The sequence below is a fragment of the Lithobates pipiens genome, unplaced genomic scaffold (genome assembly GCF_037356315.1).
Source record: "Lithobates pipiens isolate NorthernLeopardFrog02 unplaced genomic scaffold, aLitPip1_a1.2 Scaffold_22, whole genome shotgun sequence".
Classification (NCBI taxonomy): domain Eukaryota; kingdom Metazoa; phylum Chordata; class Amphibia; order Anura; family Ranidae; genus Lithobates; species Lithobates pipiens.
Genome location: NW_027507784.1, coordinates 40,274,262 through 40,295,418, shown reverse-complemented (window position 1 = coordinate 40,295,418; position 21,157 = coordinate 40,274,262). Strand labels below are relative to the sequence as shown.

At 47.5% G+C, this 21,157-nt stretch overlaps 1 protein-coding gene across 5 annotated transcripts in view; it reads right to left on the bottom strand.

Annotated features, from left to right (window-relative positions):
* Positions 1 to 21,157, bottom strand: part of LOC143923633 (sulfotransferase 1C4-like) — a 168,924-nt gene that overhangs the window by 26,952 nt on the left and 120,815 nt on the right. For all 5 annotated transcript variants that reach the window (XM_077447435.1, XM_077447438.1, XM_077447434.1 and 2 more), the window contains one exon: positions 15,836 to 16,023. In XM_077447435.1, the coding sequence (XP_077303561.1) occupies positions 15,836 to 16,007 (172 nt within the window). In that variant the 5' untranslated portion in view covers positions 16,008 to 16,023. The remainder of the gene's footprint in view (positions 1 to 15,835; positions 16,024 to 21,157) is intronic.

Genomic DNA, 21,157 nt, shown 5'->3' with positions numbered 1-21,157 from the left:
TCCCCAACTGGAATTGGCAGGGGCGGGCCACCCATATAAGCTGAGGTAACAGGCCACTGGGAGGGGTTGTCGGCCGGGAGAAGTGAAGAATGTAGAACTAGACAGCAGAAGGAGGGCACCCCCATCTGGGGGGGGGGGGGTTGGGGTGCGCAGATCGTGGGAGGAGGCCCGGGAGAGCTGTGAGGGAACTTCACCTTTACACAGTCGGTGAAGTCTTCATTATTACATGGTCATTGATGAGGAATTCCTGGAGCAGAGGGGCAGGAGAAGCTGTCGGAATGTACGGTCTGGTTAAGTTCTCCATCATGGACTCGGGGCAGAGAAAGGTCGGCGAGTGTACCACAGTGGAGGGCTGGATGTGCCAGAAAGTCTGTGAGGGAACTTCACCTTTACACGGTCATTGGTGAAGAAGTCCTCATCTTTACACGGTCATGGGTGAAGAAGTCCTCATCTTTACACGGTCATGGGTGACGAAGTCCTCATCTTTACACGGTCATGGGTGAAGTCCTCATCTTTACACGGTCATGGGTGAAGTCCTCATCTTTACACGGTCATGGGTGAAGAAGTCCTCATCTTTACACGGTCATGGGTGAAGAAGTCCTCATCTTTACACGGTCATGGGTGAAGAAGTCCTCATCTTTACACGGTCATGGGTGACGAAGTCCTCATCTTTACACGGTCATGGGTGAAGATGTCCTCATATTTACACTGTCATGGGTGAAGAAGTCCTCATCTTTACACGGTCATGGGTGACGAAGTCCTCATCTTTACACGGTCATGGGTGAAGTCCTCATCTTTACACGGTCATGGGTGACGAAGTCCTCATCTTTACACGGTCATGGGTGAAGTCCTCATCTTTACACGGTCATGGGTGAAGTCCTCATCTTTACACGGTCATGGGTGAAGAAGTCCTCATCTTTACACGGTCATGGGTGAAGAAGTCCTCATCTTTACACGGTCATGGGTGAAGAAGTCCTCATCTTTACACGGTCATGGGTGAAGAAGTCCTCATCTTTACACGGTCATGGGTGACGAAGTCCTCATCTTTACACGGTCATGGGTGAAGTCCTCATCTTTACACGGTCATGGGTGAAGATGTCCTCATCTTTACACGGTCATGGGTGAAGTCCTCATCTTTACACGGTCATGGGTGACGAAGTCCTCATCTTTACACGTTCATGGGTGAAGTCCTCATCTTTACACGGTCATGGGTGAAGTCCTCATCTTTACACGGTCATGGGTGAAGTCCTCATCTTTACACGGTCATGGGTGAAGAAGTCCTCATCTTTACACGGTCATGGGTGAAGAAGTCCTCATCTTTACACGGTCATGGGTGAAGAAGTCCTCATCTTTACACGGTCATGGGTGACGAAGTCCTCATCTTTACACGGTCATGGGTGAAGTCCTCATCTTTACACGGTCATGGGTGAAGATGTCCTTATCTTTACACGGTCATGGGTGAAGATGTCCTCATCTTTACACTGTCATGGGTGAAGAAGTCCTCATCTTTACACGGTCATGGGTGACGAAGTCCTCATCTTTACACGGTCATGGGTGAAGTCCTCATCTTTACACGGTCATGGGTGAAGATGTCCTTATCTTTACACGGTCATGGGTGAAGATGTCCTCATCTTTACACTGTCATGGGTGAAGAAGTCCTCATCTTTACACGGTCATGGGTGAAGTCCTCATCTTTACAGGGTCATGGGTGAAGAAGTCCTCATCTTTACAGAGTCATGGGTGACGAAGTCCTCATCTTTACACGGTCATGGGTGAAGTCCTCATCTTTACACGGTCATGGGTGAAGAAGTCCTCATCTTTACATGGTCATGGGTGACGAAGTCCTCATCTTTACACGGTCATGGGTGAAGAAGTCCTCATCTTTACATGGTCATGGGTGAAGATGTCCTCATCTTTACACGGTCATGAATGAGGAGTTCCTGGGAGCAATAGTCTGCAGGAGTTACGCAGAGGAGGAGCCATAATCTGCATGGTGATGCAGGGAAAAGAACTATAGACGTTATACCTGCGCATCATTTCTTCAGGCTCAAATGAAGTTATAATCTATAAATATGATGGCAAAGTAAATTTGATCTATGGGCATCCCATATACCTCCTTTCCTCAACCAAGTTATATCCCCCAATAAACAAAAACAGCAAATGACTGTTCATTGTCTCGGAGGTGATATATGAAGGTTGGGCAGCGGGGTGATTTGGTGGAGGTTAGTAACCAGTGGTAACACACCGCTACATGTGGAAACATTTTGAAGAACCCTTGTGTATACAGTATGCGTATAGAGTACTGTGAAAATGTTTTAGGCAGGTGTGAAGAAATGCTGTAAAGTAAGAATGCTTCCAAAAATATATATTTTTTTAATTGTTTATTTTTATCAATTTACAAAATGCAAAAGTGAGCGAACAGAAGCAAAATCAGTATTTGGTGTGACTACACTTTGTCTTCAAACCAGCATCAGTTCTCAAGCCTCGTACCCAGGGTACGATTGTTGTCAGGGGATTGTCTGTTGGCAGACTGTTGACCTAAATTCTTACCGTTAGTACACTTTTTTTGACGATTGTTGTCCAACTTTTGGTCAGCAAAGGTTGGATGACAGGATAGTACATTTTTCGGCGGACAACAGTTTGGCGTCAGATTTTCGGATGGTCAGTACACAAATGCATCACACAAAAGTTGAAAGTACAAACACGCATGCTCGGAATCAATGCTCACCAAACACAAAATTAGCAGAAGGGGTCCAAAGGGTGGCGCTCAAGAGCTGAAATTCCTCATAGTACATTACTACCTTCATGTTTGTGGCACAAGAAGTATGAAAGACAAGATCTTGGCACACACCATTTTGACAAAAATCAGACGCTTGATTGGCCAACAATCGTACCGTGTGTACGAGGCTTTGCACAAAGTCAGAAATTTTGCAGGATGAGAGTCAAGTGTATGATTAATTATATCAAGCAGGGGCTAATGATCATCAATTTCATATGTAGGTTGAAATACAGTCATCAACTTTAATAGAAACTGCTGTGTAGAAGGCTTAAAACTGGGCGAGGAACAGCCAAACTCTGCTACTAAGGTGAGGTTGTGGAAGACAGTGTCATGTTAGAGGTCATACACCATGGCAAGACTAAGCACAGCAACAAGACACAAGATACTGAACCTGCAAAGTCTCTCCCAGGAAAAGATTTCAAAGTAGACTGGGGTTTCAACATGTGCTGTTCAAGCTCTTTTAGAAATGGGCAATATTCTGGCTTTGTTTCTTTTTCGACTCTGTAGACCCAGCACCAACTCCCGGACTCTGAACATTATAGATACCTACAGATCCGCCACTTCTTTTTCTCCCGGTATGGACTCCGTCCCCAAGCACAGCTCACTATCTTCGAAGACGTGTGTTTTAATTTCCCACGCCAAAAAGGACTGATCTCTCTGATATATAGGGCCCTGGAGGGACATTCGGAGTGTCAGTCCCTGCGATATAGAGCGCGCTGGGAGGAGGAGTTGGCTCTGGAGACGGGAGTGGTGGATTGGGAGGAAGGTTGGAACAACATGCGCAAATGCACCAGATCCCTAACTGTTAGAGAGACGGCCATCAAAGTTCTCACCAGGTGGTACTACACCCCGGTACGTTTGCACCAGATTTATCCCCTTACATCCCCCAACTGTTTTAGAGGATGCAATCACCCTGGCACCTTTGTTCACATTTTTTGGGACTGTGATTTAATTCGCCCTGTCTGGCAGGAGGTCTTGAGACTGATGGATGGGTTCGCTGGCCGAACACTGTCCCTCTCTTATCACCACTGTCTTCTCTTCCAGACCCCCCCTGACACTCCTAAACACTTTGTAAGGTTAGCGCACTCTATTTGTGTCGCTGTACTGTGGACTAGTGATGGCCGAACGGTTCGCCCGGCGGTCGTTTCGCGGCGAATTTCCGACATTCGCGGTCCGCACGTTCGAACGCCTTTTTCCGTCGTTCGCCGCGGCGGACTTACGTGTTTAATGTATACAAGAACTTTAACCTTTGGTGACACGTTTATCATGTGATACAGGACAGCCAATTGAGACATGACAGCACATGGACACTTGTACATTCCCCCTAACCTATAAATACACCCGATCCGGTGGCCATTTTACATTCTTTCTTCTGTTACGATAGGGACAGGTTCCTGTGTGGAGTAGGGAGAGATAAACCACTAGCTATTTGGTACACAAAAGTTCTTTTCAGGACTGGTATAGGTGTTAGGTGTTGATAGGTTTGCTGTGCTGCTGATTCTTGCAGCAGCCTGAGTGTCTTTTGTTAGTTTAGAGAAAGGGAAAGGACGGTGTATGCTACAGGGACAGCCAGATTAGTCTTTCATCATCATCATCATCATCATCATCATTAGCTGTTACTATCAAGGTCCACAAAAGAGCTGTTCCAGTAACCACTAATCGTTCTCTTTTTTTGCCAATTTGTATAGGGACAGGAAGGAAGCAGTGTTGTCAGGCAGTGAGGGTAATTTTAAAGACTTGCTGTTATTATTAGTTCCACAAAGGTTCTTTTCAGGACTGGTATCAGTGGTACAGTAATAGGCTTGTACATGTATAATATTCTTTCTTCCAAATATAGAAAGGATATTATACTTGACTGCTGCCCTTCTGCTGCAGTCTGCTAAACATTCACAACTCACTTGTTCCACAAAAGTTCTTATAAGGACTGGTAACTTGGTATAGGGTGCTACGGTACATAGGCTTGAGTGCGGTACAGTCTGCTGTTCTGTAAGGACCGCTATCGGTCCACAATAGATAGGGTTGACGTGCACCACTGCTGACCGCTGCCCTATACTGCAGCAGTCCTTCAGCGGTATAGGGACTGACGTACAGTCTGCTAATCACTAACACACAACCTGCTTGTTCCACAAAAGTTCTTATAAGGACTGGTAACTTGGTATAGGGTGCTACGGTACATAGGCTTGAGTGCGGTACAGTCTGCTGTTCTGTAAGGACCGCTATCGGTCCACAATAGATAGGGTTGACGTGCACCACTGCTGACCGCTGCCCTATACTGCAGCAGTCCTTCAGCGGTATAGGGACTGACGTACAGTCTGCTAAACACTAATACACAACCTGCTTGGTCCACAAAAGTTCTTATAAGGACTGGTAACTTGGTATAGGGTGCTACGGTACATAGGCTTGAGTGCGGTACAGTCTGCTGTTCTGTAAGGACCGCTATCGGTCCACAATAGATAGGGTTGACGTGCACCACTGCTGACCGCTGCCCTATACTGCAGCAGTCCTTCAGCGGTATAGGGACTGACGTACAGTCTGCTAAACACTAATACACAACCTGCTTGGTCCACAAAAGTTCTTATAAGGACTGGTAACTTGGTATAGGGTGCTACGGTACATAGGCTTGAGTGCGGTACAGTCTGCTGTTCTGTAAGGACCGCTATCGGTCCACAATAGATAGGGTTGACGTGCACCACTGCTGACCGCTCACCTATACTGCAGCAGTCCTTCAGCGGTATAGGGACTGACGTACAGTCTGCTAATCACTAACACACAACCTGCTTGTTCCACAAAAGTTCTTATAAGGACTGGTAACTTGGTATAGGGTGCTACGGTACATAGGCTTGAGTGCGGTACAGTCTGCTGTTCTGTAAGGACCGCTATCGGTCCACAATAGATAGGGTTGACGTGCACCACTGCTGACCGCTGCCCTATACTGCAGCAGTCCTTCAGCGGTATAGGGACTGACGTACAGTCTGCTAAACACTAACACACAACCTGCTTGTTCCACAAAAGTTCTTATAAGGACTGGTAACTTGGTATAGGGTGCTACGGTACATAGGCTTGAGTGCGGTACAGTCTGCTGTTCTGTAAGGACCGCTATCGGTCCACAATAGATAGGGTTGACGTGCACCACTGCTGACCGCTGCCCTATACTGCAGCAGTCCTTCAGCGGTATAGGGACTGACGTACAGTCTGCTAAACACTAATACACAACCTGCTTGGTCCACAAAAGTTCTTATAAGGACTGGTAACTTGGTATAGGGTGCTACGGTACATAGGCTTGAGTGCGGTACAGTCTGCTGTTCTGTAAGGACCGCTATCGGTCCACAATAGATAGGGTTGACGTGCACCACTGCTGACCGCTCACCTATACTGCAGCAGTCCTTCAGCGGTATAGGGACTGACGTACAGTCTGCTAATCACTAACACACAACCTGCTTGTTCCACAAAAGTTCTTATAAGGACTGGTAACTTGGTATAGGGTGCTACGGTACATAGGCTTGAGTGCGGTACAGTCTGCTGTTCTGTAAGGACCGCTATCGGTCCACAATAGATAGGGTTGACGTGCACCACTGCTGACCGCTGCCCTATACTGCAGCAGTCCTTCAGCGGTATAGGGACTGACGTACAGTCTGCTAAACACTAACACACAACCTGCTTGTTCCACAAAAGTTCTTATAAGGACTGGTAACTTGGTATAGGGTGCTACGGTACATAGGCTTGAGTGCGGTACAGTCTGCTGTTCTGTAAGGACCGCTATCGGTCCACAATAGATAGGGTTGACGTGCACCACTGCTGACCGCTGCCCTATACTGCAGCAGTCCTTCAGCGGTATAGGGACTGACGTACAGTCTGCTAAACACTAATACACAACCTGCTTGGTCCACAAAAGTTCTTATAAGGACTGGTAACTTGGTATAGGGTGCTACGGTACATAGGCTTGAGTGCGGTACAGTCTGCTGTTCTGTAAGGACCGCTATAGGTCCACAATAGATAGGGTTGACGTGCACCACTGCTGACCGCTCACCTATACTGCAGCAGTCCTTCAGCGGTATAGGGACTGACGTACAGTCTGCTAAACACTAATACACAACCTGCTTGGTCCACAAAAGTTCTTATAAGGACTGGTAACTTGGTATAGGGTGCTACGGTACATAGGCTTGAGTGCGGTACAGTCTGCTGTTCTGTAAGGACCGCTATCGGTCCACAATAGATAGGGTTGACGTGCACCACTGCTGACCGCTGCCCTATACTGCAGCAGTCCTTCAGCGGTATAGGGACTGACGTACAGTCTGCTAAACACTAATACACAACCTGCTTGGTCCACAAAAGTTCTTATAAGGACTGGTAACTTGGTATAGGGTGCTACGGTACATAGGCTTGAGTGCGGTACAGTCTGCTGTTCTGTAAGGACCGCTATCGGTCCACAATAGATAGGGTTGACGTGCACCACTGCTGACCGCTGCCCTATACTGCAGCAGTCCTTCAGCGGTATAGGGACTGACGTACAGTCTGCTAAACACTAATACACAACCTGCTTGGTCCACAAAAGTTCTTATAAGGACTGGTAACTTGGTATAGGGTGCTACGGTACATAGGCTTGAGTGCGGTACAGTCTGCTGTTCTGTAAGGACCGCTATCGGTCCACAATAGATAGGGTTGACGTGCACCACTGCTGACCGCTGCCCTATACTGCAGCAGTCCTTCAGCGGTATAGGGACTGACGTACAGTCTGCTAATCACTAACACACAACCTGCTTGTTCCACAAAAGTTCTTATAAGGACTGGTAACTTGGTATAGGGTGCTACGGTACATAGGCTTGAGTGCGGTACAGTCTGCTGTTCTGTAAGGACCGCTATCGGTCCACAATAGATAGGGTTGACGTGCACCACTGCTGACCGCTGCCCTATACTGCAGCAGTCCTTCATCGGTATAGGGACTAAGAGTTTTGTCACAGGGTCATTTAAAAAATGACAGGCAGAGGAAGAGGCAGGCCCTTCCGCAGGGGTGGTAGGGGTAGGGCAGGAGCAACAGGCTTGAGCCAAAGTGGGAAGTTGCAGAAGGTGCGTTCAATTACTTTAAAGGATGCACCAGACTTGGTTGAGTGGCTCGCTCAGCCTTACTCTTCTGCACCCTCCTCATCCTCTCGATCTGCACCCTCTTCTTCACTCTCTGCTATGTGCACCCCCAAAGACACTACCACCAACAACACGACCACCACCACCACCACCACATACCTTCCGCTTGAGTCACTGGAATTATTTTCCGATCCATATCAAGAGGACATTTCTGATGCGCAGCCACTCTTGGTATTGGATCAGGAAGAGGAGGTAGCAACAAGCGCTACTCAGCAGTCTGACGCCAGTACCCAGATCAGCCCAAGGAGGAGGTTGGTCCCCGGTGTTGCTGCCTACTCCGAGATCTCTACTTATAGCGGTGGGGAAGGTGACGTTGATGATGACGTGTCTAGTGATGTCACGTGGGTGCCCACAAGAGAGGAAGAGGAGGGGAGTTCAGAGGGAGATATGGACCAGCAGATAGGGAGGAGAAGCAGCAATGACTTACATTGCACAGCAGGGACAAAGCAGACTGCAAATGTATCAGGAGCGAGTCATCGACCATGTACGGTCACATCTGGCGCTCCCAGGACACCGGCACATGGCTCCGCAGTGTGGGCTTTTTTTAACCTGTCCGCTGCTGACAATAGCGTTGCCATCTGCAATCTTTGCAGTCAACGCGTTAGTCGCGGTAAGCCCAATACTCACCTAGGGACGACCGCCTTAAGAAGGCACATGAGCAGCCATCACCGAGCCCAGTGGGAGCAACGGAACACACAAAGCCACACTGCAGGCTCTCACCGTCCAGCCTCGTCTTCTACTTCTCCTTCTCCTCTCTCCTCACAATTGTCCTCCACTCCACCTTCCATCACGCCAAGCTCACATTTTTCTGCAAAAAGGCAGGCTTCCGTGGGCCTAATGTTTGAGCGTAAAAAAATGATGACGCCGGATAACCCTCTTGCCCAACGGTTGGCGGCTGGCTTGTCAGAACTCATAGCCCGCCAACTACTGCCATATAAACTGGTGGACTCGGAGGCCTTTCGCAAATTTGTGGCCATTGGAACACCACAATGGAAGGTCCCAGGAAGGAAGTATTTCTCAGAGAAGGGCATCCCAGAGCTATATGGCCATGTTCAGCGGCAAGTGAATGTATCTCTGGCACACAGTGTCGGTGCCAAGATACATCTGACCACAGACACGTGGTCTAGCAAACACGGGCAGGGAAGGTATATCAGTTTTACTGCCCACTGGGTGAACCTTCTGACGGCCGTCAAGCATGTAACCCGTGGCACCCGTGTAGATTTGGTTTTACCGCCACGGATTGCATGCAGGCCTGACTCTTCTTCTCCTCCTCCTACTCCATCCTCCTCCCTCTCCTCCTCAGCTGCCTCCTCCTTTTCCGCTGCTAGCGTCTCTTCCACTGCACCGCCCAAGCTCCCCAGAACCTATTCCACATGCCAGGTGAGACGTTGCCATGCCGTGCTGCGTCTGTTGTGCCTGGAAGCAAAGAGCCACACTGGCCCGGCACTCCTTTCAGCTTTGCGTTCACAGGCAGATGAGTGGCTAACACCGCTCAATTTGACAGTTGGTAAAGTGGTGTGTGACAACGGTGCCAATCTGCTTAGCGCATTGAAACAGGGCAAAATCACGCACGTGCCGTGCATGGCACACGTCTTAAACTTGGTCGTGCAGCGATTCCTTGTCAAATACCCTGGGGTCCAGGACATCTTGCGGCAGGCAAGGAAAATCTCGGCCCATTTCAGAAGATCTTACACGGCCATGGCTCGCCTTGCTGACATTCAGCGGCGACACCATCTGCCGGTCAGACGTCTTATTTGCGATTGCCCGACGCGATGGAACTCAACCTTCTATATGCTTGATAGGCTGCTCCAGCAGAAACGTGCAGTTAACGTCTACCTGTATGAACTCTGCGAAAGAAACGGTTCTGGGGAGCTGGGTTTTTTTTCACCGCGCCAGTGGCTGCTCATGCGCGACACATGCAGACTTCTGCGGCCATTTGAGGAGATCACCAAACTGGTCAGTCGCAGCCATGGCGCCATCAGTGACATGGTACCTTATGCCTTCTTTCTGGAGCGTGCATTGCGTCGTGTCATTGATCAGGCTGTGGAGGAGCAGGAGCGGGAAGATGAGGAAGTCGCAATGCTGGATGAATTCCCAGGGGGGGCTACTCTATCTGAGACAAGTCAACAACAGGAGTCTGATGAGGAGTCAGAGGAGGATGGTGCCGGGGCGGATGAGCAGGAGCAAGAAGAGCATGCTTTAAACCTTTCTGGGATCCCTGTTGTGCGAGGATGGGGAGAGGAGAATGAAGAGGACGACATTATCCTGGATGATGAGCAGGAGCCAGGCCACCACACCGCTTCCACTTTAGTGCAAATGGGGGCCTTCATGCTCCAGTGTTTTAATAGGGACCCCCGTATAAAAAGCATGAGGGTCAAGGACCAGTACTGGGTGGCAACGTACTTAGACCCCCCGGTACAAACACAAAATGGCGGAAATGTTACCGCCGTCGCAGAGGGCTGTCAGAATGCAGCACTTCCAGGCCTTGCTTCGAGAAATGCTGCATTCTGCTTTTGCGTGCGCTGGCAGAGGAGCAATTCCCACTCCCAGAGAAGGATTTGCGGGTACCAATCCAACAGCGCCTGCAAGAAGAGGCCGGTTTGAAGATGTGTTGGTGACTTCGGATATGAGGTCATTCTTTCAGCCGACCCATCGACAGGTGTCATCCGGATCCAGCATCAGGGAACGCCTAGACCGTCAGGTGTCCGACTACATTGGGTTAACGGCCGATGTGGACGCTCTGAGGAGTGATGAACCCCTAGACTACTGGGTGGGCAGGCTTGACCTCTGGCCAGAGCTTGCCCAATTTGCAATCGAACTGTTGGCTTGCCCCTCATCCAGTGTCCTGTCCGAAAGGACGTTCAGCGCAGCAGGGGGGATTGTGACCGATAAGCGTACTCGCCTAGCTCACCACAGTGTTAACTACCTCACATTTCTAAAAATGAATGAGGCATGGATCTCGGAGGAATTCAACACATGTGACCAGTAGACCATGTATATGTCTATAAACTATTTTTTTAATCAAGCACACAGACCTTCTTAATTCATTTGGCTCACTTCCTTGACCCAAAAAAGCACACCGTACTATATGCCCCTACCCTCCTCTTTGAAGAGGTTGAGCGGTGTCATATTTCTACTGGGGCTGCTTATGATATCCCTGTGCTGTGCTGACTTCCTCCTGGGGGTTCTTATTATGAAGGGATCACACTATCCCTGTGCTGTGCTGACTTCCTCCTGGGGGTTCTTATTATGAGGGGATCACACCATCCCTGTGCTGTGCTGACTTCCTCCTGGGGCTGCTTACGGTGCTGCTGTCAGTGCTGTATGTCACGGTGCTGCTGTCAGCGCTGTATGTCACGGTGCTGCTGTCAGCGCTGTATGTCACGGTGCTGCTGTCAGCGCTGTATGTCACGGTGCTGCTGTCAGCGCTGTATGTCACGGTGCTGCTGTCAGCGCTGTATGTCACGGTGCTGCTGTCAGCGCTGTATGTCACGGTGCTGCTGTCAGCGCTGTATGTCACGGTGCTGCTGTCAGCGCTGTATGTCACGGTGCTGCTGTCAGCGCTGTATGTCACGGTGCTGCTGTCAGCGCTGTATGTCACGGTGCTGCTGTCAGTGCTCTGTATTACGGTGCTGCTGTCAGATGCCTCTATCACGGTGCATGTGTCATTCCGGTATGTCACGCTGCTGGTGATCATCTCCTGCACCCTCTTCTTTGCCTACCCTGGTCCCTGACCTTCCCTCTCCTCCATTGCCTTCATTAGCTCCATAGTCCTGAATTGTTAGAACAATTTCCCAAATAAAATAAAAATGCTTGTAGTTATCGATCCCAAATTCACCTCATACATGTATTATGTCATTGTCCAGATGGTGGGACTACGTTTTACCCCCTAATAATTACCACGTGGCCGCAAATTCGACATGAAGGTTTGCAAAGTTCGCCTCCCATTGAAGTCAATGGGGCCCGCGGCGAACGTTCGGTTTCGCGAACGTTTGGGTCCGTTCGCATTTCGCGTTCGCGAAACGTCCCGTCGGAAGTTCGTCCATCACTACTGTGGACTATTGCACTTCATTGGAAGTCCCCGTCTATACCATTAGCACAGGTTCTCTCACATATTGACCAGGTGATGCTGTCTGAAAAGATCTTTCACACTCTGCATGACACTGAACGCATTTATGACCTTAAAGCGGGAGTCCACCGGGACTCCGCGTTTTTTTTAAAAGCCAGCAGCTACAAATACTGCAGCTGCTGACTTTTAAATAGTGACACTTACCTGTCCAGCGCGCCCGCGATGTCGGCACCCGAAGCCGATCGCTCGCTCGGCTGCCGGGTCCCGCCGCCATCTTGGGTATGGGAATCAGGAAATGGAGCCTTTCGGCTTCATTTCCCGGTTCCCTACTGCGCATGCGCGAGCCGCGCGGCGCAATCCGGACGGTCCCCGCTGCCTCTGGGAGCTGTGTGTTTCCCAGCAGGCAGCGGGGCACTTGCTGAAGGGGGCGGGCGCTTGCGGAACGGGGGCGTAACCTACGCCCGTTCCGCAGAGAGCTAGCCCGGAAGTGGGTGCAGTTACCTGGATTATCCAGGTAACTGCACCCCCCTCCCCCCTGAAAGGTGCCGATTGTGGCGCTGGAGGGGGGGGGATTCCGATGAGCGGAGGTCCATTTTAGGGTGGACCTCCGCTTTAAGTGGAACCCATGGTTCCTATTTCGTTTGCTGAAGTGATCGCACCTTAGGTTTTTCATTTTGCTTCTCTTTTCTGTTTGCATTTTTTCCTCTTTTTCCTTTGTTTCTCTCTGTTCTCTTTCCCTCTCTCTCTGTCATGATCTTTCTTTTGTATTTTGGTTATGATGGTCAGCTCATTTAACATGTCATTCTCTTTATTTTTATGACCTGTTGTTGGATGTAAGACCCATACAGTTAATCAGTTATCGGTGGTTTGTCCTGCGGGGTTCTGCTATTTGTTTATCACCATTTTGTAACCTTGTCATCCAACTTCTTATGCCAATGTTGAAATATGAATCCTTTTGCTGACTTTGTATTTCTGTTAATAGCTTTAATAAAACTTTTTTGAAAACAAAAAAAGAAATGGGCAATATTAAGGACAGTAGACGCAGATGTTGTCCAAGGAAACGTAATGCATCAGATGAAAGACACATCATGCTCACTTGTCTTTTACATCAGAAGATGTCCAGTGGTGCCATCAGCACAGAACTGGCAGAAACCAGTGTGACCCGGGAACACCCATCTACTGTCTGGAGAAGTCTGGCCAGAAGTGGTCTTCATGGAAGAATTGTGGCAAAAAAAACCATACCTCCGACGTGGAAACAAGGCTAAGTGACTCAACTATGCATAAAAGCACAGGAACCGAGGTGCAGAAAAATGGCAGCTGGTTCTCTGGACCAAGGAGTCAAAATGTGAAATACAGTGCCCCACTTTTCATTTTTTTTATTAGTTAAAAAAGTTTCAAAAATCCAATAGATTTAGTTTCACTTCACAATTGTGTCCCACTTGTTGGTGATTCTTCACAAAAAATAAAAATGTTATATCTTTATGTTTGAAGCCTGAAATGTGGCAAAAGGTTGAAAAGTTCAAGGGGGCCGAATACTTTCGCAAGGCACTGTATTTGGCTATAGCAGGAGGCAGTTTGTTGGTTAAGGGTTGGAGAGCGGTACAATATTGAGTGTCTGCAGGCAACTGTGAAGCATGGTGAAGGTTCCTGGCAAGTGTGGGGCTACATTTCTGTAAATGGAGTGGGAGATTTGGTCAGGATCAGTGGTGCCCTCAATGCTCATAAATACAGTCAGATACTTATCCATCATGCCATACCATCAGGGAGGCGTGCGACTTTCCCCAAATGTATTCTGCAGGAGGACAACTAACCCCAAACATGCAGCCAATATCATTAACCACTTCCCACCCGGCCAATGCACATATACGGCCGGGTGGGAGCCGCCTACTCCTGATAGGACGTTCAGGAACGTCATTCAGGAGTAGCGGGATCGCGCGCGCGCGCCCGCGCAGCGGCGCGATCCCGATGCGCCCGTGTCACCCGGACACGGCGCATCTCAGATCGGCAGGAGGGCTCTGTGATTGGCCCTCCTGATCACATGACGGCCGTGTCCAATCACGGCCGTCATGTGATGTAAACAAACAGCCGGTTGCTAGGCAATCGGCTCCTCCTCTCCTCACACGGAAGTCACCGCTGAGGAGAGGAGAGCAGAACGCTGCAGCCGGCTGCTGATCAGTGAGTATGGGCTGCTTTTTACAGCTTTTTACTCACTGATCACCAGTCTAGTGTACACAGTAAACACACCACACAGTAAACACACCACACAGTATAAACACAATGTCCCCACACATGTCCCCAAAACATACATGTCCCCAAATAATAAAAACACATGTCCCTAATAATAAAAACATGTCCCCCACATATGTCCCACTAAAATCACATGTCCCAATGATTATCTGCACACATATGTACGTGATCACCTGCACACATATGTACATGATCATTTGCGTACATATGTCCGTGATCACACAAACCAATTATTATACACTTAACGGATTTTTTTTTACCAAAAACATGTAGCAGAATACATTTTGGCTTAAATTTATGACAAAATTTGATTTTATTGGATTTTTATTGAAGTAGAAAAAAGAAAATATTGTTTTTTTTTCCAAATTTCCGCTTTTTTGCGCTTATATCGCAAAAAATAAAAAACGGAGTCGTGAATAAATACCACCAAAATAAAGCTCTATTTGTGCGAACAAAATGATAAAAATTTCATTTGGGTACAGTGTAGCATGACCGCGCAATTGTCACTGAAAGCGCTAGAGCGCTGAAAGCTGAAAATTGGGCTGGGAAGGAAGGGGGCGAAAGTGCCCTGTATTGAAGTGGTTAAGATCTATTTTCAGTGTAAAGAAGAACAAGGAGTCCTGGAAGAGATGGTTTGGTTCCCACAGAGGATTTGAGGCAGCCGACATCCACAGAAGATCTGTGCTTAGTTCTCCAAGATGTTTAACCAACCTACCTGCCGAGTTCCCTCTGCCGCGTAATGTAATGCCGCGTACACCCAATTGAATTGTCCGGCGGACTTGGTCCGGCAAACAATCCGGCAAACAATCCGCCGGACTTTATAATGAACATACTTGGCCACACACGGACACTCCGAAAGTCCGGCGGTTTCTAATGCGATGACGTACAGCACGTACGACGGGACTAGAAAAAGGAAGTTCAATAGCCAATAGCTTCCTTCTTGTACTTGCGCCGGAGCATGCGTCATTCTTAGTCCACCGGACTAGCACACTGACAAACAGATTGTCCGCTGAAAGCCAAGTCCGGCGGACAAATTTTGAGTCAAAACTACTTTCTAAGTCCGCCGGACTTTTACAATGAAAAAGTCCGCTGGAGTCCACACACGATTGAATTGTCCGGCGTACTGTAGTCCGGCAGACCAAGTCCGCCAGACAATTAGATCGCGCGTACGCGGCATAAGTGTACCTAGAAGAATTGATGCCGGTTTGAAGGCAAAGAGCGGTCACACCAAATATTGATTTGATTTGGGTTTCTCTTCTGTTTTTACTTTCTATTTTGTTAATTGATAAAAAGAAACTGTTAACACTTCTATTTCTGAGAAAAATCTTCATTTACAGCATTTTTTTTTTTTAACACGTGCAATGTATATGGAGCCCAGATTTAAAGTAAACTTTTTCAGTTTTTGACTGCAACACACTTTTAAGTTACTTCTGTAGATCAAATAATTGTCCCCTGCTCCAGGTGATTTTGTTTGCTAACTGTTTGGGGCCCTCCAGATTCACGTAGACAAACCCAACTTGATTTTTTTGGTAAAAAATAAATAAAAACTCAGATTAGGTAGGAAGAATATTTTCTGCCATGCCCTTCCCTCCAGCACCAACCTGCTTTAGGAAACGTAGCAATGAGGATATCGTCTTCACGTGCCTGAAAGTTCCAGAACTGGTCCCACATCTCCAAGGTGGTGTCTGGGAGGAGGACCCCATCCACAAGCTCCATTTTTACCGTTATGGTCTTCATTTTTTCAGCAATCGCGTCAAACATTTTGGGGTCCATCCTGGGATGTTGTGTTCTGGAAATACCAGGAAAACGTTTATTAGCAGGATTACGAACTTAAAATATTGACGCATCCTACAATTATACGTAACGATTACAATATTGCATTGCACAGTATTCCTTCAATGCTCCTGCAATTTAGTCGCTTTAATTACCTAAAGCTATACTCTACTAGCAGAAAGCTGAAATCAGGCTGTCTGTAGGATTGCTTACTCTATATACTGATGGGCGAGGTAAACGTGATTTGCGGTACTTCATAAACTTGGAGAAATATCTCTAACGATAAGAAGAACTCAAGGATCAAAAAAACTTCTGTTACATAAAAATAAAAACACGGAACATAAAATTATAATGTAAAAAAAAAAAAAAAAAAGTATGGTTATGTTCGTGTAGGAAAGCTATTCACACCCCTTGCAATTTTCCACATTTTGTCACGTTACAACCAAAAACATAAATGCATTTTATTGGGATTTTATGTGATAGACCAACACAAAGTGGCACATAATTGTGAAGTGGAAGGAAAATGATAAATGTTTTTTCACATATTTATTAAAAAAAAAAATTGAAAGTGTTGGGGGGCATTTGTATGGCGCCCCCCGGAGGCAATACTTTGTAGAACCCCCTTTCTCTGCAATTACAGCTACAAGTCTTTTTGGGGATGTCTCTACCAGCTTTGCACATCTAGAGAGGGACATGTTTTCCCATTCTTCTCTGCAAAATATCTCAAGCTCTGTCAGATTGGATGGAGAGCGTCTGTGAACAGCAATTTACAAGTCTTGCCACAGATTCTCAATTGGATTTAGGTCTGGACTTTGACTGGGCCATTCTAACACATGAATAAGCTTTGATCTCTAAACCATTCCATTGTAGTTCTGGCTGTATGTTTGGAGTTGTTGTCCTGCTGGAAGGTGAACCTCCGCTCCAGTCTCAAGTCTTTTGCGGACTCTAATGCCGCCTACACACGACCGTTTTTTTCCATCAGAATAAACTCTGGCGGTTTTTCCGACGGAGTTCCGCTGAAACGGACTTGCCTACACATGATCACACCAAAGTCCGATCGTTTAAAAGGCGGTAACGTGCGACGGGACTAGAAAAAGGAAGTTCAATCGCCAGTAGCCAACAGCTGCCCTTGCGTCGTTTTTGGTCCATCGGGAACAGCATACAGACGAACGGTTTTGCCGATAGGAATTGATTCCGCCAGAAAGATTTAACACATGTTCTATTTCTAGGTCTATCAGAATTTTCGAAAAAAAGAGGCTGCTGAAGCCCACGCACAAGCGGAATATCCGATGAAATGATAGTCCGACCGTGTGTACACGGCACAACAGATTTTCTCCCAAGATTTCCCTGTATTTGGCTCCATCCATCTTCCCATCAATTCTGACCAGCTTTCCTGTCCCTTCTGAAAAAAATCATTCCCACAATATGATGCTGCCACCACCATGTTTCACAGTGGGGATGGTGTGTTCAGGTATTTCAGCACTGATGCACTTTGAATGACAATTGCGTGGTCATACAACACTGTACCCAAATAAAATTTTTATCATTTTTTCCCCCAAATAGAGCTTTCTATTGGCGGTGTTTGATCACCTCTGCAGTTTTTATTTTTTGTAAAAAAAAATGTAAAATGACCGAATAAAAAAAAAAAAAGTTTTTACATTTTTTTATTTTGTTATTTTGTTATAAAATTTTAAAAACGGGTAATCTTTGTCCGTCATTGATGTACGCTGATGAGGCGGCAGTGATGGGCACCGATAGGTGGCAGTAATGGGCACTGATGGGTGGCAGTGATGGGCACTGATCGGTTACACTGATAGCACCTCTAGGTGGCACTGACTGGCAACACTGGTGGGCATTGATAGGTGGCACCTGTGGGCATTGATAAGTGGCACTTATGGACACTTTCAGTTGGCAATTATGAGGCATAATTGCCTCTTCTGTTTCGGGACCGATGTCCCTTTAGGCCTCTTTCACATGACCGCTCCGTTCAGGTCCGCCTGTCAGTTTTTTAGGCGGAACTGTACGGATGCTCCATAGAGGTCTATGGAGCGTCGGATGTCAGCGGTGACATCCGACTCGCTCCGATCCGAAAAATTGTGACGGAGGAAAAACCTACTTTTCCATCCCTCTTAGGATTGGGTGACGATGGATTCTGCGGTCCGTCATCATCTGATCCCCCATAGGGGAAAGCGGCGCTCTGACAAGTCCGTCCCTGCACAGAGACGGACCTGACATCTTCCAGCTCAGCGGGAATCCCCACTGAGCAAGCGGATGTCCACGGGGCGGATCATCACTGATCCGTCCCATGTGAAAGAGTCCTAAAGGTGAGCCGGTGATCAGTTTTTTTTTTTTCTCCTCCTCTGTCAGCATGATATCACATGGTAAGGGGCCGGGACCGCCAAACATTATATATATTTTAGCAGAGACCCTAGGGAATAAAATGGCAATTGCTGCAATATTTTATGTCACGCTGTATTTGCCCCCCCCGGCCTCAAATGCAATTTTTTGGGAAAAAAATTCACTTCAATGAATAAAAAAAACAAAAATAAAACAGTAAAGTTAGCACAATTTTTTTTTGTTTTAATGTGAAAGATGATGTTATGCCGCGAGAATCGTGATCTATCTTCTAAGCAAAAAAATTGTGATTCTCATTTTAGCCAGAATCGCTTTTTTGTAGAATATATATATATATATATATATATACACTGTATGTATCGGCATATAAAACGCACCTTCATTTTAAGAGGGAAGTTTACACGTAATCTCTAAACTTTAAACTCTCTCTCTCTCTCTCTATATCTATATATATATTTTATATATATATATATATATATATATATATATATATATACTGTATTTATCGGCGTATAACATGCACCTTCATTTTAAGAGGGAAGTTTCAGCAAAAAAACTTACATTTTAAATACAGAACTTTGAAGCAAAATAAGGGTAAAAAAAAAAGCAATATTTTTTTTACTTTTTGCGATAATTATTATCCCCCAACAATATATTAAAAAAAAGCATTTTTATTATTATTATTTTTTATTATTATTAATAATGGCTGCGATCTGCGATTTTTATCATGACTGCTACATTATGGCGGACACTTTTGACACTATTTTGGGACCATTGCCATTTATACAGCGATCAGTGCTATTAAAATGCAGTGATTACGGTGTAAATGACACTGGCAGTGAAGGGGTCAACCACTAGGGGGCGATCAAGGGGTTAAGTGTGTCCTAGGGAGTGATTCTAACTGTGGGGGGGCTACCTAGGACATGACAGCGATCACTACTCTCGATGACAGGGAGCAGTAGATCTCTGTCATTACAAAAGGCAGAACGGGGAAGGCATCTCTCCGATCTAGCTCTCCACACCGAAATCGCGGGCCTCCGGAGAACATCGACTTCCCAGGACCCGCGGGCACGCTCCCGACAGTGCGCCTGTGCCTGAAAGGTGGCAAATTTAAAGGGACGTACCTGTACGCCCATTTGCCTGCCTGTGCCATTCTACCGACGTACATCTGTGTGTGGCAGTCGACAAGTGGTTAATGAAAGAAAAAAAATCAACCCCCCACACATAACTCCAGGGCTAGTTAAATTGTCCAGTCCCTGGAATTTCTTTAAACCTGGCCCTTATCAAAAGTCCACAATAATGTTACTATCAATATTTCCATTACAGTAGGATGCAGGGCAGTGTACAGAGGTCAGTAGGATGCAGGGCGGTGTACAGGGGTCAGTAGGATGCAGGGCAGTGTACAGAGATCAGTAGGATGCAGGGCAATGTACAGAAGTCAGTAGGATGCAGGGCAGTGTACAGGGGTCAGTAGGATGTAGGGCAGTGTACAGAGATCAGTAGGATGCAGGGCAATGTACAGAAGTCAGTAGGATGCAGGGCAGGGTACAGAGGTCAGTAGGATGCAGGGCAGTTAACAGAGGTCAGTAGGATGCAGGGCAGTGTACAGAGGTCAGTAGGATGCAGGGCGGTGTACGGAGGTCAGTAAGATGCAGGGCGGTGTACAGAGGTCAGTAGGATGCAGGGAAGTGTACAGAGGTGAGTAGGATGCAGGGCAGTGTGCAGAGGTGAGTAGGATGCAGGGCAGTGTACAGAGGTCAGTAGGAGGCAGGGCAGTGTACAGAGGTCAGTAGGATGCATGGCAGTGTATGGATGTCAGTAGGATGCAGGGCAGTGTACGGATGTCAGTAGGATGCAGGGCAGTGTACAGAGGTCAGTAGGATGCAGGGCAGTGTACAGAGGTCAGTAGAATGCAGGACAGTGTACAGAGGTCAGTAGGATGCAGGGCAATGTACAGAGGTCAGTAGGATGCAGGGCAGTGTACAGAGGTCAGTAGGATGCAGGGCAGTGTACAGAGGTCAGTAGGATGCAGGGCAGTGTACAGACGTCAGTAGGATGCAGGGCAGTGTACAGACGTCAGTAGGATATAGGGCAGTATACCGAGGTCAGTAGGATGCAGGGCGGTGTACAGAGGTCAGTAGGATGCAGGGCAGTGTACAGAGATCAGTAGGATGCAGGGCAGGGTACAGAGGTCAGTAGGATGCAAGGCGGTGTACAGAGGTCAGTAGGATGCAGGGCAGTGTACAGAGGTCAGTAGGATGCAGGGCAGGGTACAGAGGTCAGTAGGATGCAGGGCAGTGTACAGAGGTCAGTAGGATGCAGGGCAGTGTACAGAGGTGAGTAGGATGCAGGTCAGTGTACGGATGTCAGTAGGATGCAGGGCAGTGTACAGAGGTCAGTAGGATGCAGGGCAGTGTACAGACGTCAGTAGGATATAGGGCAGTATACCAAGGTCAGTAGGATGAAGGGCAATGTACAGAGGTCAGTAGGATGCAGGGCAGTGTACAGAGGTCAGTAGGATGCAAGGCAGTGTACAGAGGTCAGTAGGATGCAGGACAGTGTACAGAGGTCAGTAGTATGTAGGGCAGTGTACAGAGGTCAGTAGGATGCAGGGCAGTGTACAGACGTCAGTAGGATGTAGGGCAGTATACAGAGGTCAGTAGGATGCAGGGCAGTGTACAGAGGTCAGTAGGATGCAGGGCGGTGTACGGACGTCAGTAGGATGCAGGGCAATGTACACATGTTAGTAGGATGCAGGGCAGTGTACAGAGGTCAGTAGGATGTAGAGCAGTGCA